This window comes from Lissotriton vulgaris, chromosome 1_2 (assembly GCF_964263255.1).
Source record: "Lissotriton vulgaris chromosome 1_2, aLisVul1.2, whole genome shotgun sequence".
Lineage (NCBI taxonomy): Eukaryota > Metazoa > Chordata > Amphibia > Caudata > Salamandridae > Lissotriton > Lissotriton vulgaris.
The window spans coordinates 198,717,775-198,737,066 of record NC_141686.1 but is presented as its reverse complement, the minus strand read 5'-3'; the positions used below and the strand labels follow the sequence as shown (position 1 = coordinate 198,737,066).

Genomic DNA, 19,292 nt, shown 5'->3' with positions numbered 1-19,292 from the left:
TGGAGGTCCTTGTGGGACCCCTGAGCAGGCCTACAGGGTCAGGGTGTTTTTACCCTGACCTCTTTTCTTCCTTTTAATCTTTTTCTATTGTTTTCTTGTGACTGGGTTCTACACTTCCTGGTTTGAAGTGTTGGCACGTAATTCAAAAAGGAGCCCAGAGGGATGTAAGGATACTCACGGGATAGCCCTCCACTCAATAACATTCAATAGCAACAAATCCCTGTACCCTGGACAATGGTTAGCACTAGTCTAGCAGGCCATTCATAATTTATTGGAAACAATCCATTTAATCATTTGGATTCAATAACCCACCCCCTCAATCTATAGTAGGGTGTGTTCTGTATTTGCCTGACCGTCCAAAACCAAACAATTGTTTGTGAAAAAAAGAGGACAAGTAGGTCTCATATAAAATTCAACTCGACAATTCCTGTAATGTCTGTTCCCTCAAGAACAGTACAACCAATCACACTTGACAGACAATCAAACGTAAAAAATGTGTGGCGAGAAAGAATGGCACCTCACGGGCGCACAACCCTCGGGGTCCTTGGCAGATATTACCAGATTAAAACCCCTTTCTCATCATCGGTTACCCTTCCTTCTCAAAGAAAAATTGAGTGTCCAAAGCAAATAACCCAAAAAAGTATATTGGTGAAGGACAAAGCAGGTGCACAACAAAAAATCAAGGAAAATCTCCCTGATGTGACACAGAATGGGATTAAAATCAACAGCTACACCAATAATGCAACTTTATTCATAGGTCTGGTGTAGACTGGTGAAATAAAAAGGCTGGTAGCTTAAACTTGCATACCACTACCTGTGGCCGACATGTTTCACTGCCTGTTACGTTTTATGGCAGATTCATCAGGGCTCACCATTCGGTCACTGCACCGAAGTTGGACATCATCCGTACAGGAACTTTCAAGTTGAAAGCATAGATTCAATTAAAACCATGGACATACACCCAGCAGACATATTATATTCACCCTGTTTCCCTAGAGATGACAGTGTATTACCCTTGCACAGCCACGTCCACTCGTACCAGCTGTTCAAGGCTTGCTCTTTAGCCAACTGCCGGTTGTTACATCAACCTAGGAATAAACACAACGTAGTGTCAACCATCTGTAATATTAAAGGGGTTAAAATCATGTTCTCCCAAGTACTCTTGTTCTCTGCTTACTGTGTATAACGACTTCTATTACTCGGATTTGGCGTTCTTCATCTACCCCCAATTCAAAAACATCTGTCCCACAGAGTAAGCGTTGTGATAAGGGAGATATGTACAGATATATGCCGATCCCGAGTTACCTATTAGAATGGCTGGTGATCATTGCGTAATTACGGTAACATTCTGGGTCTAATAATATATACTATTTCGTTAGTAAGAACCAATGGGTTCCAACTTTGGAGATATTAATTTCCAGGATGAGGTCTCACTGTAGTACCCCGCTCAAGTAGATGTGTTTATTCCTTAAAAAAAAAGTCACTGTCTGAATCAAGCACTACCTATTTCCCAAGGGAAATAGATTTTTAGACTTTTAGTTTTTGAATTTCCCAACAACTAATGAATGGATTTACACCATTTAAAAAGAAGGTCACTTTCTAAACGAAACGCTGACTTTTTGCCAAATTTGGTGTAATTCTGTTGAGCAGTTCGGGCTGTAGCCTGTCATAAAATTTCCTACGAAAATTAACATGGAGAAAACACTTTTTAGGAACCCTTTTTTTCTCAGCCCCCTTGTGGGGAATCACCCCCAAACTTTCAGGATAGGAGCTAACCTGGATAGACCTTTTTTTTGGAGAATTTCGTGAACATTCGAAGAACAACGCCAAAGTTATTAGCAAATCAAAAAACTATTTTCAAATGGAAAGTAGGCTCTCACTATAACCACCTACTGGCGACTGCAGTAAGTTGTATATACATATATATATTGACGATGTTTTCATAATTTGGCAAGGCTGTAAAACATCAGCCGAAGAATTTGTTAGTAACATCAATAACAATTCTTTAAATCTAGAATTTTCTGCCAACATTAGCAATGTTAGTGTTAACTTCCTAGATGTGGAGGTTTACATTAGAGAGAACAAGATCATGACTAGAATGTATAGAAAGTCCACAGCTGGAAATTCAATTTTACATGCTCAGAGTAACCATCCACACCATCTTATCAAAAGCATCCCTTATGGGGAGTTTTTAAGGATTAGACGCATATGCAACAATGAGATTGACCTCATGAATTGTCTGAATGGATCTTATCAGAGATTTTTACGTAGAGGCTATGATGTTACTAACCTCACCAACTCTCTTAAGAGGGCTTTATCTAATCAAACAGTGGCAATGGTAGAACAACCCATTTTAGTAACACCAGAGGAGGTTGCTAGTACATCTGAGAAATCTACCATTCGTCTTATCACCACTTTCAACAATCAACATAAAAAGATGAGGCAAATCATTAAATCTAATTGGCCCATCTTAAAAACAGATATTGTTTTGGGCCCACTGTTGGGAGATATGCCCAACATCACTTTCCGACGAGCACCCTCAATGAGGGATGCTCTGGTTAGAACTAGTCCTGAAACCATTACAAAACCCAATTGGTTCTCTAACAAAACAGGTTTTCGTAAGTGTAGTTCATGCCGGGCATGTAAATTTGGTGTGAACACCAGCGAATTTGTTGAGGGTCTGACGGATGCTGTGATCCCTACCAATAATTTGTATACTTGTAAAACTGACCATGCGGTCTATGTTCTAAAAGTGTACGTGCAAATTGCAATACGTCGGCAGCACAAAGTTGCACGTATACAATCGGATCTTACAGCATCTCCGTGCCATCGTAAACTCTGACCCCAATTATCCTCTGGCACGCCATTTCAAGCTGGTGCACGATAACAATCTTAATGACCTGCAATATTTTGTCATTGACGCAGTCCCTCCGAACAAAAGAGGTGGAGATAGAGAGAAGAGACTTAGACAGTTGGAAAGCCAATACATTTTGAGGTTAAACAGTAAGATCCCTAATGGCCTTAACATGGGAGAAGATCTTAATAACTTTTTGTAAATATTTTATTCCATCATATGCATGATTTTTTCAAATGGATTTTATACCTATTTATATGGTTTTAATCTATTTTTCATGTTGAGGATGGTTTATGATTAAATACATTGCTTTACTCTGTGAATTAAGTGTTAATGATGAATTTTTATACATTTTACCTATATTCCAGCTGTATCACTATGATTTTTAAGGTATGCCCGATTTCTTGCTGCTTAATCTTGATTAAAAAATGTGTTTTCCCCCCCCTTCCAGATAAATGCACTGCCGTATTTTGCACTTGTTTTTGCACTTTGCACTTTATCACAAATGTTTACATTCTGCTCCAGGTTTTTACCTGGATATACATTGTTCGCTCCCTAATTTTTGGGATTTTGCACACTGCACTTTACTTCTTGCACTAGAATTCTATTTGTGGTTTTTACATCTATCTACTGGTTTATTGCCATGTCCCCCTGACATTAGTTTATATTGCTTAGTCATGATGTATATTTTATACTGTGGTCATCCATTGGGCACTTGCCCTACATGTTTCTAACAGTTTATTTCAATTTTTAATTGAATGCTGATTATTTTTGCATTTGATGCACTAATTTGCACTTAAACTGTATATTGGTTGACCGTCATGTATGTTGAAGGATATTTCTTCTATGTCTGTTAATATGTGGGAGGAGTCTTGTTATTACCAGTATTTAACCACTCATGTCTCTGGGTCTTGTCATGTGATCAAGTCCGGGTGTCCCGGACGAAACGCGTCATGTTGCCGTCCCCATTGATGGAATAAAGCACACCATTCATCTTTAATTCCTTGCCTTGTGGTCTGTACCTGGTTGTGTCCGTTTGCTGTCTTCGGCGCCTCAGGACTGTGAATTCTTATATATATATATATATATATATATATATATATATATATATATATATATATATATATATATATATATTCAATCACAAAAGTTCGCCAAAGCTTGGAAGAGCCTCACTCAGGTAGGTTTGATCATGTGCATTTATTCACAAAGGCTGCAGGCAGTTTCAGCAAAAAACAAACATCTTGTGCCGACGCGTTTCAAGTCTTTCCTGACTCTTCTTCATGGGCAATAACACGATGAGAAGAACGGCATTCGCAACCATTTTCATTAAGTAGTCCCCGCCCCAGTGGGCGTTGCCAGTTGCGTGGCTTTGTGGTACTTGTGGTTGCTCAATTCCACTCCAGTGAGTCCGTCTTTCAGCAGCGTGTTATTAATTAATAACCACAGTGGGGTGATGTAGTTGTTACTTGTAGCTGCCGCAGATTTAATCCTTCATGAGCACCGCCTCCTGTGTTGATGACACCGGGTGGTGTATTCCGCTGCAGTTACAGCTGGGCATCTTCCGCGACCTGGACCGGCCGCTAATATTCAATCACAAAAGTTCGCCAAAGCTTGGAAGAGCCTCACTCACTTAATGAAAATGGTTGCGAATGCCGTTCTTCTCATCGTGTTATTGCCCATGAAGAAGAGTCAGGAAAGACTTGAAACGCGTCGGCACAAGATGTTTGTTTTTTGCTGAAACTGCCTGCAGCCTTTGTGAATAAATGCACATGATCAAACCTACCTGAGTGAGGCTCTTCCAAGCTTTGGCGAACTTTTGTGATTGAATATATATATATATATATATATATATATATATATATATATATATATATATATATATATATATATAAATATATATATATATATATATATATATATATATATATATATATATATATATACATATATATATTTATATAAATATATATATATATATATATATATATATATATATATATATATATATATATATATTATATATATATATATATATATATATATATATATATATATATATATATATATATATATATTACCTACTGGCGGTCGCCAGTAGGTATATACAGTTAGCATTTTTTCTCTATGGAACTTTTGAAAATTCTATGTCTAATAACTTTGGCGTTTGTGGACGGAATCGGCTGAAATTTTCAGGAAAATGGCACATTTTGTTTCTGAGCAGCCCCTTAAAATTTGGGGGGGTTCCGTCAAGGGGGGGCCGAGAAAAAAGGGGGGTCCCAAAACGCGTTTTTCCCATTCATTTTTCCATAGGGCCTTTGGCCTCACTTTTAGCTCGAACGGCTGAATGGATTTACACGAAACTTGGCAAAATTATAGGGACTGTTAGCCCGATGAGCCTTTGCTGGGTCTCAATATATGTGCTCCAGTGGATTTTGAGAAATTAATGTTTAAAAAAACAGATATATCTGTGACAGCGTCCTAGATAGCGCACCAGATCGCGTACTTTTCGCGTTACGGAGCTTTGCGTAGCGAAGCTGATTGGCTCTCCGGTGTCTGTCAACATTCTAAACAGTCCGGTGCGGCCGCCATCTTGTCTCTCGGTAGGATCGAGAGACAAGAGGAGGAGAAAAACGAAGGGGGAATTTAATGAAAGGGGGCAAGGTAGATCCTTCTTGACCCCCTAGGAATGATGTTGGGGTTATTAAAGGGTCCCGTGGCACAAATAATTAAAATTTGATTTTTCACGGTAGAAGCGCTTCTCGGTTCGCGAACCGGGTCGCAAACTGGTAGCGAAACGTGAATTCGCCATTTTGTGTTTCGATTTAATTAAATTACTAGGTATAAGGGGGTATGGGAGACGTATCCTGACCTCTTATGTTTTCTGAGGGTGGCTGAGGAGGCTCATATATGTTGATACATGTCTTCCAGCGGCTGTGCGTGAGCTTTTTTTTTTTTTTGCTTCGTGACGTCTGTTAACGTTCGATTCGATGGAAATCAGGAACTGTTGACCGCCATTTTGTCACTGCGAGTTAATATTTTGTTAAAAATAATTGTTTATTGATAAAAATTGTTTGCGCCATCTTGCCTTTTTTGCAATGCCACACTTTTGTTGAGCACGGCAGCCATTTTAGATGCCTTGACCAGACCTACTCTCTGCACGCCGCCGATCCTCAGCATGGCTCCCCACCCTCGCAAGCATCTCCCTCACGCACTGGTCACCCCCGCTCTCTCTCTCATGCATGGGCCAGAAACCTCCTCCCATCTGCGCTGTTCGTGAGCGTATTTTTTTTTTTTGCTACGTGCACCCCCGCTCTCTCTCTCATGCATGGGCCAGAAACCTCCTCCCATCTGCGCTGTTCGTGAGCGTTTTTTTTTTTTGCTGCGTGACGTCTGTTAACGTTCGATTCGATGGAAATCAGGAACTGTTGACCGCTATTTTGTCACTGCGATTAAATATTTTGATAAAAATAATTGTTATAAATTAATCCTTATTGATAAACATTGTCTGCGCCATCTTGCCTTTTTTGCAATGCCACACTTTTGTTGAGCACGGCAGCCATTTTAGATGCCTTGACCAGACCCACTCTCTGCACGCCGCTGATCCTCAGCATGGCTTCCCTCCCTCGCAAGCATCTCCCCCACGCACTGGTCACCCCCGCTCTCTCTCTCATGCATGGCCCAGAAACCTCCTCCCATCTGCGCTGTTCTTCTCTGAGAATCACACCCTGTGCCCGCCCGACACCTCCCTTTCACCCTATTCACTACCGCACCCTCTGACACTCCTCTTCCTCTGTGTCCGATTGTCCAGGCCGGTCCCAGGCTATCACCTAGTCCTGCAGGTGTAGTTTATGGCCCCAGCTGTAGAGAATCACCCCTCTTCAAAGGAGTTACAGTAGATCAAGGCCCCCACCTCATGAGATCCGTCACACCACACGCGTTCCTACTATCTGATAACCATCCTGTATTGTGCTTGGGGAGGGGATTCTCACTGTGAGGGTGTGTGGGTCCGAGCCTGAAGCAGAAGATTCCAGGGATGCCTTTTTGTACATCAAAGTCTTCACAATTATGTGTCACATTAAAAATATATAGCACTCCAACAAAGTTGTAGGATTATAACACTTTAATAACTTATAAATATATACAACGGAACAAAAACAGTAGATACATTTAAACATTTTTTTAAAAAAGAAGCAACAATGGTCAGTAGCTGTGTTTTGTGCGAATAGTCCCAAGGCAGCACAACGTGCTGAGTTCTGGACGGCACCCAGGTGATTTTACCTGGGTGCCGCACTGGTTTTTGGTATCCTACAATGCAGCTCCGAAAAACGGCGTGGGGCGTCCTGGGTGGTGCGGGGGGAGGCCTCGTCAGTAGCGGTCTGTTGTGCGAATAGTCCCAAGGCAGCAGAACGCGCTGAGATGTGGATGGCAACCAGGTGATGTCCAGTAAGTTGCCGCACTGGTTTTGGCATCCTACAATGCTGCTCGGAAAAACGGCGTCGGGCGCCCCGGGGGGGGGGGAGGGGAGGCGGTGTGAACGGGCCTCCCCAGGTGGAGGCTCGTCTGCTGTACTGGGGCGCCCCTTTACCGTTTCAGTTGCCATTCTGCCCGCTTTTGCTACAATGTGCCTCATCCTCCATTCAGCTGGTTATCGCCGCTCTTGCGGCTACAGCGTCTCGCTCACCATGTAGTTGAGTTGCGCCCACTCTTGCGGTGCAGCAATAGGCGGCTGCTACAGGACTCTTAAAATGGCGGACGGCTCTTCGAATTTGGGCCTGGTCCACTAAAATGGCCCTGGGACACCTTGGAACTCGGATTTCCCCTGAGCCTTGAAGATTTTACAAAAGTCTTGAGGGCTCCCGACTCCTGCAGGCTTCCGGTGGGGAGCGGCTGCCATGATTGCTCACAGAATGACCACGACGGAGCCACGAGATGGTGGTGCTCTCATGCTGACGCCAGCTTCAGTCTGAAACATCCAAAAACAAGGTGGGGCTTTCATCGTTTGGGAAAAAAAAATGTTTTAATCCAATGAAAAGTGTTATTTTTAGGTCATATGATCAAGCCTTCTATCAATAGGAAACCAAAAGTAAAATGAACCAATGAAAAGTTTTATAAACAAGTCACATGACCTGTTATGCTTACGTTACGCGCTGGTATAAAAAGCGTAGAAAATCCGTTGGCACGTGAGGCGGCGTCAGTAGCGGACCGATGTGCGAATAGGCCGAAGGCAGCACAACGCGCCAAGATCCGGATGGCACCGAGGTGGTGTTCAGCAAGTTGCCGCACTGGTGTGGCCATCCTACAATGCTGCGCCGAAAGTCGGCCTGTGAGGTCGCGTCAGTCAGTGGGGGCTGTTTGAGAAAGCAATGTGATGCTGTGCGTCGCCCCCAAGATGGAGGCTCCTCGGCTGTAGTGGGGCGCCCCTTGGTGTTTTACTCGCTATCCAGCTGAGTTTGGTCCGCACTTGCGGCTACAGTAGACCGAAGGCAGCACAACGCGCCAAGATCTGGATGGCACCGAGGTGGTGTCCAGCAAGTTGCCGCACTGGTGTGGCCATCCTACAATGCTGCGCCGAAAGTCGGCGTGGGGTGCCCCGTTGGCTTATGAGGTGGTGTCAGTAGCGGACCGATGTGTGAATAGGTCCGAACCAGCACAAGGCGTCAAGATCCGGATGGCAAGTCCTGAATGTTGGGTGCCATAGTTGAGAGCCAAGATCCGGATGGCAAGTCCTGGATGTTGGGTGCCATAGTTGAGAGTTCTGAGCAGTGCTTGTAACACTGTCTGAAGCTTATTTGCACCTGCTGCAGCTTCACTATTGCCCTGGTGTGGCCAAAGATCGCCCATGACATAGGCGGCCGGCTCCCATGGTCCGGCGGAACTTTTTTCCTTTTCCTTTCTGCATCTTGTCCCACAATCCGTTTGACCTGAAGACACGACCAGGTCCCTGAATGTGTGCAGGGGGACGCTATTGATTGAATCAAAATGGCGGCTTCACACAAAGCTGACTCAAGCGTTGCTGGTGATGCTATACAGACAAAAAATGGTTTTCAGTTTGTACATTCTTCAGGATTTTTCCATCCAAGTCTGCTTGAGAGTTTGTAGAACAATGGCTTCAGATCTTGCCCTCCCCTCTTTTGACTGTTGGTTCTTGTTGCCTATCTCTTCTGTTGTCATTTAACGGAACCTTTTTTGACTGCCGAAAGGGGTTCTGGTCCGACCGCTGGTTGGTGGAGACATTTTGACTATATCCTGGACCTGCCCGGCCTCGCCCAAAATGGCGCCGGTATAAATGGGACTCGTAACTCCTTGTTGTGTACTGGTTGAACAACCTTGATATCACGAGATACGTATGCAGTTTTGAAGCACATGGCGGGCGGGGACGAGAATTGATTGAATATTTCGACATCCTTATTGATATTTAGTTCTGATGTGTTATTGATTACTGTACTATTGTAAGTTCGAATTAACATCACCCATGGTACTTGCCCGCAAATGTATATCTAGAAAATGTTATTGTTAGTGGCCCTGTTGTATTTTAATTACAAAATGTACGTCCACCGATTCCGCAACTGTTAGACACCTTAGTTCTTGCAACCTAATGGCCCGCTCGTTACGTTCCTCTACAGTGTAAATGTTTCCTCATCATATACGTTTCCAGTTTGCTCCGTGGCCGGCCCACGTGGTTATAGGCCCGTATTTGTATACTGACATTTTCACAATAAAGGTTTTTAAAACGAAACATGGTAGTAGTATTTACATTGGTAAAGTTTTTAATTTTAGTCACTGTTTTCGAATCAGTAAAAGGCAAGTGAAATAAAGCAATCCAATTACATGACGGATAAAAGATATAATACGCAGGAACGTAGTTAAGATAAATGGTCAAGGGCTGTTGTGTTTTTTACTCCTGCAACATAAAGTGATCGATAAGAATCTGATATTCAGGCGTATCGGCGACTAAGACAGCAGGCCGAGCATCTTTTGCTCAACGGCTCCGTCATGGGACGAAGAAACGCCCTTTTGCTAGAAAAAGGAATATATTTTATTTGCAGGACAGTTGTAAATTTTCCAGGAAAGTACATTAGCCTGGAACATTATAACATATATGTTTAAGAAAAAATAATGTTCGAAAGCAATAAAAAGCGTAATTTTTAGGTCATATGACCAAGCCTTTCATCATTAGAATAACAAAAGTAAAATCAACCAATGAAAAGTTTTATAAACAAGTCACATGACGTGTTATGCTTACGTTATGCGCCGCGCCCCGGATCGCTTCCGGGAAGCTGAGCTTCGCGCACCGGAGCACTTACGGGTGCGCTAACGCGACGTGTCATATAACGCATTACGCGGCAACGTAGGTCCAGAATATAGTCAAAATGTCTCCACCAACCAGCGGTCGGAACACAACCCCTTTCAGTAGTCTAAAAAGTTCTGTTAAATGACAACAGAAGGGACAGGCAACAAGAACAATCAGTCAAAGAGGGGAGGGCAAGTTCTTCCCTACCGGGTCACGTTGGGGCGCTACCGGAACTGATCGAATTGGTAGTCTACAGTGTTTCTGGATGTTTCAGACTGAAGCTGGCGTCAGCATGAGAGCACCACCATATCGTAGCTCAGTCGTGGCCATTCCACGAGCAATCATGGCAGCCGCTCCCCACCAGAAGCCTGCGGGAGTCGGGGGCCCCCAAGACTTTTGTAGAATCTTCAAGGCTCAGGGGACGCTTTCGAGAATGGGACCTAAGTCCTAGCAGACAAGCGTCCGAGTTCCAAGGTGTCCCAGGGCCATTTTAGTGGATCACGCCCAAATCTGAAGAGCCGGCCGCCATTTTGAGAGTCTTGTGGCAACCGCCTATCGCTGCAATGCAAGAGCGGGAGCAACTCAACTACATGGTGAGCGAGACGCTGTAGTCGCAAGAGCGGGCGGTAAACAGCTGAATGGCGGAAGAGGCACAGTGTAGCAAAAGCGGGCGGAATGGTAACTGAAACGGTAAAGGGGCGCCCCACTACAGCGTGTCTTCAGGTCAAACGGATTGTGGGACAAGGTCCAGAATAGAAGAGTCATCAAAAGGCAAAAAGTTCCGCCGGACCCCGGGAGCCGGCCGCCTATGTCGGGGGCGATCTTAGGCCACACCAGGGCAACACGACTTGGGGAGGGGGCAGGAGCCAAGCGCCCCCTCCCAGTCCGCTCCACCACATCGTATGTTGAAAATCTGAAGCCATTGTTCTACAAACTCTCAACCAGCCTTGGATGGAAAAATCTTGATGAATGTACAAACTGAAAACCAGTTTTTGTCTGCATAGCATCAGCAGCAAAGCTTGCTGTCAGAGTTTATGAGTTTCATGCTCGATCGATTGAGCTAGCCGGATCGGGCAACTAAAAGTATAAAATAGTTATGTAAATAGTTATTTAATAAAATGTTTTACCCTGTTACTTTGCTGGTGTGTTGTATATATTTATAATATTTGCATAGGGTTTGTCGTTATTTTGGGTGGGGTGTGTGGCGGAGCCGAGCTGTATTGCAGCCATCATCGTGTGGAGCTCAGTTCATCTCACTAGTTTCGTATTTCTCATGAGGGGTTGTTCTTAATGTTTCTATTTTAGCTAGGTCAAAAAGAGATCCCATTGGTGGCCTACTGATTTTGCTCGATTCCTTTTGTTTTTTAAAACGATTTTTCACTATCTGCAAAGACTAAACAGAGTATTGCGACTCTGTGCTTGTTTGTAAATAGAGAATGAACCAAAGAGAACCAATTCTAAAACAGTAAATGCTTGGATAACAATCAATCAAATGGAGAGAGAAGCAGACACGACGGATTAAAACGGGGGCATAGGCCTGCGTTAACTACCCTTCACTATCTGCAAAGAGAGAGTACTGCTAAGAGAAAAGAGGGGGGGAGGGGGGGCAGCGTTCAAAGTACATCAGCGTGCATAAATACGAAAATGTTTTTACCTATCACGTACTTCACATTTGACAGCTTTTGATATTTGCTATTAAAAAACCATTGAAATTCACTGAAAAAACCATAGGTTTTAGGCCATATATAGTTAGGGATTAGCATTTACAAAACCTTAATTTACTCGCACAAAACCATAGAAATTCGCATATATAGTTAGATGCAATAACTATATATCGCGCACCCGCAATCCACTGCTGATGATGTCACATATTACATCATTAATGACATGGTCAGTGACATCACTGATGACATCACTGATGACATCTCAAATGACATCACTGATGACATCTCAAATGACATCACTGATGACATCACTGATGACATCTCAAATGTCATCACTGATAACATCTCATTTGACATTACTGATCACATCACTGATGATATCATTCATGTGATAATACGATGAACCAATTCAGACTCTAATATAACCTTAGATACACTCAGTGTAAACAGACACTCACAGATTGTCACTCATCCATGGAGTTACTCATACATCTAGTCAGTCATGAAAAGAATCAGTCACTCCTCCATTTCCTCAACTATACAGTTATACACACCTTATTTATTCAAACATATACTAACACATATTTACTCTCTTATACAATTCCTGATACAAGTTTTCAATGATCCATTCAGCCACTCACACATTCACTGGCTCTTATACACAGTAATTTTAATATGTGAACTCTCACATGTACTGTGTTTTACATATTTACTTACTTTGACATGTAGCACTGAGATATCCATTCACTCACTAATACACTCGTGCACAGTCAACCACCCATACAGCTGTTTCAACATGCAGTTTTGAACCCATAGATCGAGTGAATCAACTGTTCACACATGTATACACAGAGTCACACACCTCCCAGCCACCCCCACACACACACTTACTCTCCCATAGAAATACTTAGGCAACCAATCAATAACCCATATAGTTACTCATATAGCTACTGATTAACACATGCAGCACTTCATAGAACAACAGATATAATGATGCACAAATTAAGACAGTTTAGTCACTAACCCATGCACTCAGTGAGACACATTTAACCCCTTCTGTGCTGATGACGAGCCTAGGCTCGTCATGCAGCACGGTGCTCGTGTGCTGGTGACGAGCCTAGGCTCGTCATGAGCCGTGGAACGCTCACACGCGGGGCTAATTTCCCCGCTGTGCTGAGCGTTCCATTGCGCGGGCGTGGTCATGACGAGCCCAGGCTCGTCACCAGCACACGAGCACCGTGCTGCATGACGAGCCTGAGCTCGTCATGAGCACAGCGGCGCCGTGCGCGGCCCCCCTCCCCCCGCGCTGTGGGGAAATTAGCCCCGTAGCGAAGGGGTTAATCATTTACTCATACAGTCAGTCATGCACCTACTAAATCCTTCATCCAGACACTTATACATCCACTCATTCTTCAATATGTAAGACATATTTTAACTTTACAGAAACATACAGTCACTGGATGATGTCATCAGTGATGTCACTGACCATGTCATTAATGATGTAATATGTGACATCATCAGCAGTGGATTGCGGGTGCGCAATATATAGTTATTGCATCTAACTATATATGCGAATTTCTATGGTTTTGTGCGAGTAAATTAAGGTTTTGTAAATGCTAATCCCTAACTATATATGGCCTAAAACCTATGGTTTTTTCAGTGAATATATATATATATGTATATATATATATATATATATATATATTTATATTTAGGGCTTGATTCTCGTATCCAAGAAAGAAGCACTCACGGGGGTTTCTTCTCAATACCTATCAATGTTTTATTTCAAAGCAAAAATGATGTGTTCAGCATCCGCCTTACTCTAATGTTTGGATAGTGCGCCAAAAAGCAGTGCATTCTTTTTAAAACAGTTAATCACATGATGTGTTGCAACATAACCATAAAAAACGGACCACCTACATGCTGTGATATACATTGGAAGCACTATTCACCGGTAAAAGTACGCATATTAGAACATATGCAGGCAATGACCAAAAAGTATGCCACATATTCTGTGGCAAGGCACTTTTCAGAAAAACATTATAGTGATAGGGACGTATTACGCCACTTCGGTATTGATCATGTGCCAATGAATGTGAGAGGGGGTGACAGAGTAATGAGATTAAGAAGACTCAAATCTAGGTATATAATAGATTTACAGACAAAAATGCAGAATGGGATGAATTGTGGTGAAGAGCTGATGGGACATAATTGACTTATATACTGATCTCATGTTCCCATGTGCACTCAGTCTTTTCCTTCGAGGTGGGTGACATCGCTATAATTGATCATTTCCCCCTTTTTTTAAAGCTCAAGTTACCTATCTACAGATCTAAAAAGTCAGTCTACCATCTTGAGTGTTGGGGAATGTAGAACTGAGCAAAACAAATGGTTATTTATTAAAGACCGTTAACGCGAATGCAGATTTGTTGACTGAAAATGTGATAGTGAACTGTATGTTTGCTATGGATACTTGCCTGAGTGACGTTGCATCTGAGGTTGCTATTGTGCATGCTTTCAATATTATTACGAAGGAGGTTAAAAACTTGTTAACAGTACAACAAAGGAAAACCCTGATATCTCCTTGTTGGTTTAATGCCAGGGCTGATTCTAACGTAAAAAAGGAATTGCATAAACAGCCTAAATCACCGACTAAAATTAGGCAAACTGGATCAGATTATAGAGTGGCAGTAAAAGAAAGAAAGCAAACCTTGCAAAACGAAGCCTGGGATTCCTTATACAGTGCGGTTCAGCTGAAAGGTAGCGTTGAGTTATGGGAGGTTTTGAGAACACCTTTACTATCCCTTAGCAATGGCCCTTCTGTTGAAGTAGCAATCGCAGAAGATGCATGGATTATTAAATTCTCCGGGGTGTACAATGAGTAGGAAAACCTTAAATTGCAACATGATGATTGCATCATAAATAGTAGTAACCAGGTTGATCTGGCAATTACACTGAAAGAGGTGAACAGGGCCCTGGGCAATAGTCTGGGTGGTAAAGCCCCCTGACCTGATGGGGTCCCTGTGGACATGTATAAATATAAAGTTCCCTTGTAGGGCCCTATTTTAACCCAGGTAATCAATGCTAGAATAAAAACTGTCCTCCCACAGACCTGGGCGCAAATCAATATCAATCTTAATTTTTTAAAAAGGTGACCGACCCAGGGTGCTATAGACCAATCTTCCTCCTGGATTCCATGGTTAAAGTAGAAAGGAGGGTTATCCGAGAGTGCCTTCAAGACTGGGCATAGGACAGTCAGATCAACTTGGACCTGCAGTATGGGTTTAGGGCTGGCCTTGGCACTACTAAACTTGTCAATTTTGGTCGGAAAGTATACTCGGGCAAAAAAGGAAGGTTTTTTTCTGGTCTTTGTGGACCTCACCCTAGCCTTTGATTCAGTAAGACACAATAGGCTGTGGGAGATCCTTGATGTGGTGGGGTAGATCCACAAATTATTATTTTTTTAAGGCGGTTGCATAGTGGAGCCACGGCAAGTGTGTGGTATCGCTTAAAGGGCGAACACACTCAAGCTTTACCCATCAGAAATCCCTCCTAATTTTTTTTTAAAATGCTACTTTTGTCCCTGGGCTCTTGAGCAGGCCTATGGAGTCAGGGTGTTTTTTTATTGTTTTTCAACCTCTTTTCTTGTGACTTGGTACAATCGAGTGATAAAATAGCTGCCAGCACTTCCTGATTGGAACTGTTGGCAGCCAATCAGATTGCTGTCTCATAATAGGGAGGGTTTGAGGATCCTCTGCGGGTATATTTGCATATCTGAGAAATGTTCAAATTCCTCAGGACAGACTGAATGGTTTACACTATTTAATTAAAAGGATGTTTCCTTGCCAAATTTGGTGCAATTCCGTTCAGCAATTTGTGCTGTAGCCGTGTCTAAATTTTCCCAAGAAAATTAACATGAAGAAAAGCGTTTTGGAAACCCCCTTTTCTCGACTTCCTCTTGACGAATCACCCCAAAACTTTCAACACAACAGCTGACATGACCACCCCATTACTTTTAGAAATGTTGCGAAGATTTGTCAAACGGTGCCAAATATATTGGCAAATGAAAAAATGCTTTTTGAAAAGGTCCACACTATATCTACCTACTGGCGAATGCCAGTAGGTAATAATCCTATGGTTTTAGCATAATCTCCTGAGCAGACAACACACAAAATGATATTAGTCTGTCCCATCAAATGGAAAAGACTCCATGGCAGCCAATCCCCTAAAACTTAACAGAGGTAAGACAGTGGTCAAAAGCTAAGGAGTCTGGTTGGATAGAAATAAACCTGACAAGGGAAAACCAGGTCAAGAATCTAGCAGCCACATGCTTCAGCTTGCTTCACACTCTAAGAAGATTTCTGAGATGGCTACCAGACCCAACAAGGAGCGTGGTGGTACAAGGCCTGGTAATGTCCTGACTCAACTACGTCAACTCCTTATACCTTGGAAGCTCTAAGTCAGTCCCAAAAAGAATGCAGGCCATAGAAAATGTTTCAGCATACATCCTCTTAAAAATATCCAAACATCAGTCAGCAAGGAAAGCACTGGCAGCCGTGCATTAATTTAATGACAGTTTGCCCTGTACACAATGCGTTGAATAAAAAATGTTCTAACTCCTCACTCCGTATAATCCTGACCAGCTGATACACACAATCCCTAAAATGAAGGAAGCCAGAGCTGGGGATATTTCTTTTGCTTACATTGCCCCGAAGCTTTAGAACTCTCTCACACTACAAAGAAGACAAATAGAATCGGAATTGAACTTTAGGAAACTGCTAATGATTTGGCTGTTTGAGTTTGCTGTGCATGGTAGTTTTCCTGTGGGTGGTCAGCGCTGGGAGGCCCTTCTGGGTAGCCAGGCACTTTATAAAACTAGGGGAATAAAATAGAATAGAATGGAATGGAATAGAATAGAATAGAATAGTCCTTATCAATCAGATTGAAGAAGTGGATTTTGACCCTGAAACTGAACTATTAGTGTGCTTGGATATCAATATGGATTGTATGATTTATACTTAATTTTGAATGTGATTGGTGTAATTCTAATTACAATTGTTCTACTCTGAACCTCTGTTGCGCATGTATGCGTTTGTGATCCTGTACAGATACAATGTGGAAGCATACCTCTGAAATGGCATTGACACACAAGTAGCAGCAGTGGGATCTGTATCATAGAAGGAGCCATAAAAACATCTATGCCAATTTATTAACACCAAGGTGCCCATGTGGCCATTTTACTTTAGTGCCCCGGGGCAAGGGGGAGGGGGAGACGATCATGTGCCGCTGCTTTATTTAGTCCATAAGCGGTACAAAAGGGGGTGGTGATGGACGGATCTTTTGACTGGGTGTGAGTGTTTGATTGAATCAGATGCTCCGTCCATCACCACCCCCTTTTGTACCGCTTATTCAGTCCATGGCACTTTAGTTATACAGGAGCCGCACATGCTTGTGTGTTGCCTTCTGTAATACAGTCTGTAACAGGGCTCTCATATGGGAGCAATCCCATATTTGCATAGCTGTGTCACCCCATGAAAATGAGGAAACCCATTGACCCTGCTCTGTATTCCAGACAAAGACACACAGGCAATGGAGCAGTCGGGCGCTCCTGTGCCAGTGTGTTTCATTGAGGGGTTCCGCGGTCAACCGTGAACTGCCTGAGGGCGCCCCTTGAAAGGGAAGAGATGTTTTGCCTTTCACTAATGAGTTTCCCCGAGTGCAGTCGTGAGTTCACCGCTGCACTTGATGTGATACAGTGCAATGTCCCGCTGTGCTTCAAATGCACGGATTTAAGTGTGCACCACTGCAAAGAGTGAGAGAATGCCTAAAGTGCATCCGTCCACGTGAACTGTCTTCTAGCTATTGAAATAATGTTTAGAAATATTCACTATAATTTTGGTTTTTCTATTCCTCCAATGTCTATGAGATAATCCTATTGTATTTACCTCTTCCATCTTAATTCCAGGTCTATGGCTCGGTTTTCCTTATAAACCATGGTAACCCTTTAAAAATGGAGGTTATGGTGGATTCCTGGCCTGACTTTAAAACTGTGATTTGCAAAAAACAGCAATTGGTGAGTAAAAAGAACTTCTTATGATCAGGGCCATACAGTGCCTATTTTTATTTAATACAAATATTAAATATTGCATCATTCAGAGCTGGACAACAGTATATGGACAACAGTTTAAAAATGTCCCTATTTAGTAGGGAATACAATGCACTACCTTCAGGCTGGTCTTTGATAGACAATGTGGCATGTGTTTGGGAATCGTATTTACAACAAGGATGACAGAAAACATAATATAGGTACAACATTGTTAGAAATATCAACAATATGTTCTAAGTTAATGACTATAAATGATTGTTTCCATCAGACTTTGCCTCAAAGTGATGGCTGAAGGATACTGGGATGTTGTTCCAGGTCCTGGTAAATAAATGGAACCGCTACCTGTGGACCATCACATAGCTCACAATGGCACCCAACACACTTGTCAGAGATCAACATGAAAACAAATTCTGATTGACACTTCTAACTGCAGACGCTTCACTTGTGAAAAATCCACAGTCAACAAACAGAATCTGGAAGATTTTTCAACATATCACCTGTGCGCCAATAGGTGACTTTGTGTGACACAGTGGAACCCTGCTGATTGCAAAAGCCACATATAGGAAACACCCAAGTGTGCTGACATAAGTTATATTCTTTCTGTGCCTTTGTGAGGAGATCTGGTGGTATCCCCTAAACATTTGGCCCGAGTTAACAAGATTCTTGTCTCAAAAAAAGTATTTCCAGTGTGCAATGGAACATGCCCCTGGTGTTTGGGTTAAAGCATGACTCCAAGTTGTGTAAGGAAATGCGGTTATGCAGCCAAAAGTGATCAGGGAACGAGAAGCCAAGCTGCTTGACACCGAGCAGTACAGAAGTTGGATAAGGCTGGCTTCCACATGAAGTTGAGGACACAGACACAGTTCCTGCTCTCAGGCCATTCACAAGACAAAATGTCACCGGGGTCAATGTATTTGGGTAAGTCCAAATCTATAACCGCATCGCTGCGGCAGCTTTTCCCGCTGTGTGCAGCAAATTTGAAAAAGCCGCATTACATGACGAGCTCAGCTCGTCATCCACACACGACCACCGTGGCTGATGACGAGCTGAGCTCATCATCAGCAGCGAAGAGGTTAAAGAAGCGCAGGAAGACCAAGCATGCCTCTTACTAGCCTCGCCACTCTTGGTGTGTGAATTCATGAAGCTATCAAGGTGCTACTTGGTCTCGCTCTGGGTACTCTACCATGGAACTGATTTTGAAGCTTGGGTGTCCTTTTGGCGAGTCCCTCTAGATCTGTGAGTCCAGGAAATTCAGCCCACGATTATAATGTTTCAGCCTTGGCAATGGATCTCAGTGAGGAAGGCTCTGAGGATTCTCAACCCACTGGCTCCTGCACCCTGCTTGTCTACCATGCCATATATGGGGGCTGCAGT

The 19,292-nt window shown here is 42.9% G+C and overlaps 1 protein-coding gene across 1 annotated transcript in view; it reads left to right on the top strand.

Moving 5' to 3' along the window:
* The window catches only part of LOC147734916 (glycine N-acyltransferase-like), a 280,998-nt gene that overhangs the window by 41,547 nt on the left and 220,159 nt on the right, over positions 1–19,292 (top strand). The window contains exon 3 of the mRNA XM_086953683.1: positions 17,778–17,885. Within this exon, the coding sequence (XP_086809809.1) occupies positions 17,778–17,885 (108 nt within the window). The remainder of the gene's footprint in view (positions 1–17,777; positions 17,886–19,292) is intronic.